The sequence below is a fragment of the Alligator sinensis genome, unplaced genomic scaffold (genome assembly GCF_000455745.1).
Source record: "Alligator sinensis unplaced genomic scaffold, ASM45574v1 scaffold526_1, whole genome shotgun sequence".
NCBI classification, from domain to species: domain Eukaryota; kingdom Metazoa; phylum Chordata; order Crocodylia; family Alligatoridae; genus Alligator; species Alligator sinensis.
In genome coordinates this window covers 97,265-99,433 of record NW_005843110.1, presented here as the reverse complement: position 1 = coordinate 99,433, position 2,169 = coordinate 97,265, and the positions used below count along the sequence as shown (strand labels likewise).

At 40.4% G+C, this 2,169-nt stretch overlaps 1 protein-coding gene across 1 annotated transcript; it reads left to right on the top strand.

The window, feature by feature from the left end:
- The first annotated feature begins 708 nt into the window (after positions 1–708).
- LOC102374950 (olfactory receptor 6T1-like) lies at positions 709–1,647 on the top strand. The gene has a single exon (XM_006037419.2). The coding sequence runs from the start codon at positions 709–711 to the stop codon at positions 1,645–1,647; it is 939 nt and encodes a 312-aa protein (XP_006037481.2).
- The last annotated feature ends 522 nt before the right edge of the window (positions 1,648–2,169 follow it).

Here is a 2,169-nt window from a genome sequence, read left to right as displayed (position 1 = left end):
CAGATTAGGCTATATAAGCTTTTATCAATTCATTCCTTCAGCTTCAAGAACCAAGATGTTTAAAAGTTAATAAAAGCCCATTATTTGGGGGTGGGAGAGGGAAGAGGAGGAACTAAAAGGCAACTAAAAGGGACCATGACTGTCAGAGGAGTCTATTAATTATCAAGGTAGGCATCCCACACCCACCAAGAAGAACAAACAAAAAATATATATATTTCAGCACATGCCTTTATTTTTTTTTATTTTTCTTAATCCTTAATTTTGTTTGTACAAGCCACTCCATAAGAACTAGTAACTTTGGGGGTGTTTTTTTTTTTCTTTGAAAAAAAGAAAAAAGTTGTGACTTTGTTGAAAATGTTTCATTATTAGAGGAAAAGGTCTTATTTTTTGCAGAAACCTGGAATGTTTGGCAAAATAATACTTATTTCTCCATGATTGTTTTGAGAAGTCTTTTCTATGGAAACCATTTCTGAAAAAGTCTCCCTTGCCAGCTTCTCGAACAGCACACCACCAGAATGTCATGAACAGCATCATGATGTGGGCCTGTAAAACTCTGGTGATGATTTTTATATATATATATATATATATAAAAATCAGGATCATTGTATGTAGCCTTAATGACATTGAGCTATGACCCACTTCCCAAACCTAACAGAAGCTTACATTTCTCTTCTTTTGTTCAGAGCCAACTTTGAGAACACCATCACAATGGAAAACCAAACCGGGGTGACAGAGTTCATTCTAGTGGGGTTCCCCAGTGCATGGTGGCTGAAGAACTTCCTCGTTGTCACCCTCTTGTTGACTTTTGTAATTACAGTGACTGGAAACCTGCTCCTTCTGATCCTGATGCTAAGTGACCACAGGCTCCACACACACATGTACTTCTTCCTGGGAAACTTGTCCTTCCTAGAGATTTTACTAACTATTACCATTGTCCCAAAGATGCTCTCAAGTATCCTTACAGAAAGAAACACCATCTCATTTGCTAGTTGCATGACCCAGTCTTATTTCTACTTCTTACTGGGAACTATAGATTTTCTTCTCCTGGCTGTCATGTCCTTTGACCGCTACGAAGCCATCTGCAACCCACTGAGGTATGGCATCATCATGAACAACAAGGTCTGTACCAGGCTTGTCCTTGGCTCCTGGGTAGGAGGTTTTCTGAGTATCCTTTACCCAACTATATCGCTGACAAGATTGAATTTCTGTGGCCCCAACACTATAGATCACTTTTTCTGTGACAGCTGGCCGCTCCTGAAGCTCTCCTGCTCTGATACACGATTGGTAGAGCTGCTGAACTTCATTATGTCCTCTGTCGTGCTGCTAGGTTCTCTGACCTTCACCACTGTCTCCTATACTTACATCATCTCCACCATCCTTAGGATCCCATCCTCCACAGAGAAACAAAAAGCTTTCACCACTTGCTCTTCCCACCTGACTGTGGTGGTTATTATCTATGGCAGCACCATATTTCTCTATGTACGGCCATCCCACAAGCTTTCATCCCTTCCCAGTAAGCTGGCAAGTGTGCTGAGCTGTATTGTGACGCCTCTCCTGAACCCCTTCATTTTCAGCTTAAGGAATGAGAAAGTGAAGGAGGTTTTCTGGGATGTCTTCAAAAAGCAAAAACAGGGGTGTAGGTTGTAGCCGTGTTGGTCTAAGGACATAGGCAGACAAGGTTCTTTGGGTGAATCTGATATCTTTTATTAGTTCCACGGGTATTGCTTAGTAAAATATTTCATTGTTTTGGAAATTGCAGACATTCTTGTTTCCTATCCATCTCACCAGCAGGGCAAGGCAAAATTCATCCTAAAGCACTCAAGGAATTGGCTGGGGTATACTACAGAGCCATTGGCTATTATCTCTAAGGTTAGGTGAATTTTCCATCTTTTGAAAAACAAATGGGATGAAGGATTCTGTGAATTAAATACCATTCAGTCTGACCTTGATACCTAGAAGAATGAAGCAGGTCATCAAGGAATCTTTTTTAAGTACTTGGAGGAGAAAATGATAATCAGGAATACCCAGCATTTCTTCATCAAAATCAAGTCATGCTTGATCAGTTTGATTTGCAGTGTTTTGGATGTGGGGAGAGCAGCTGATGCAATATACCCTGACTTTAGCAAGGCTTTTGACACTATCTTCCATAACATTCGCATCAATACACTA

What these genes read in the sequence shown, in the direction of transcription:
- LOC102374950 (XM_006037419.2), top strand. Translation starts at nt 709, where the DNA reads ATGGAAAACCAAACCGGGGTGACAGAGTTCATTCTAGTGGGGTTCCCC.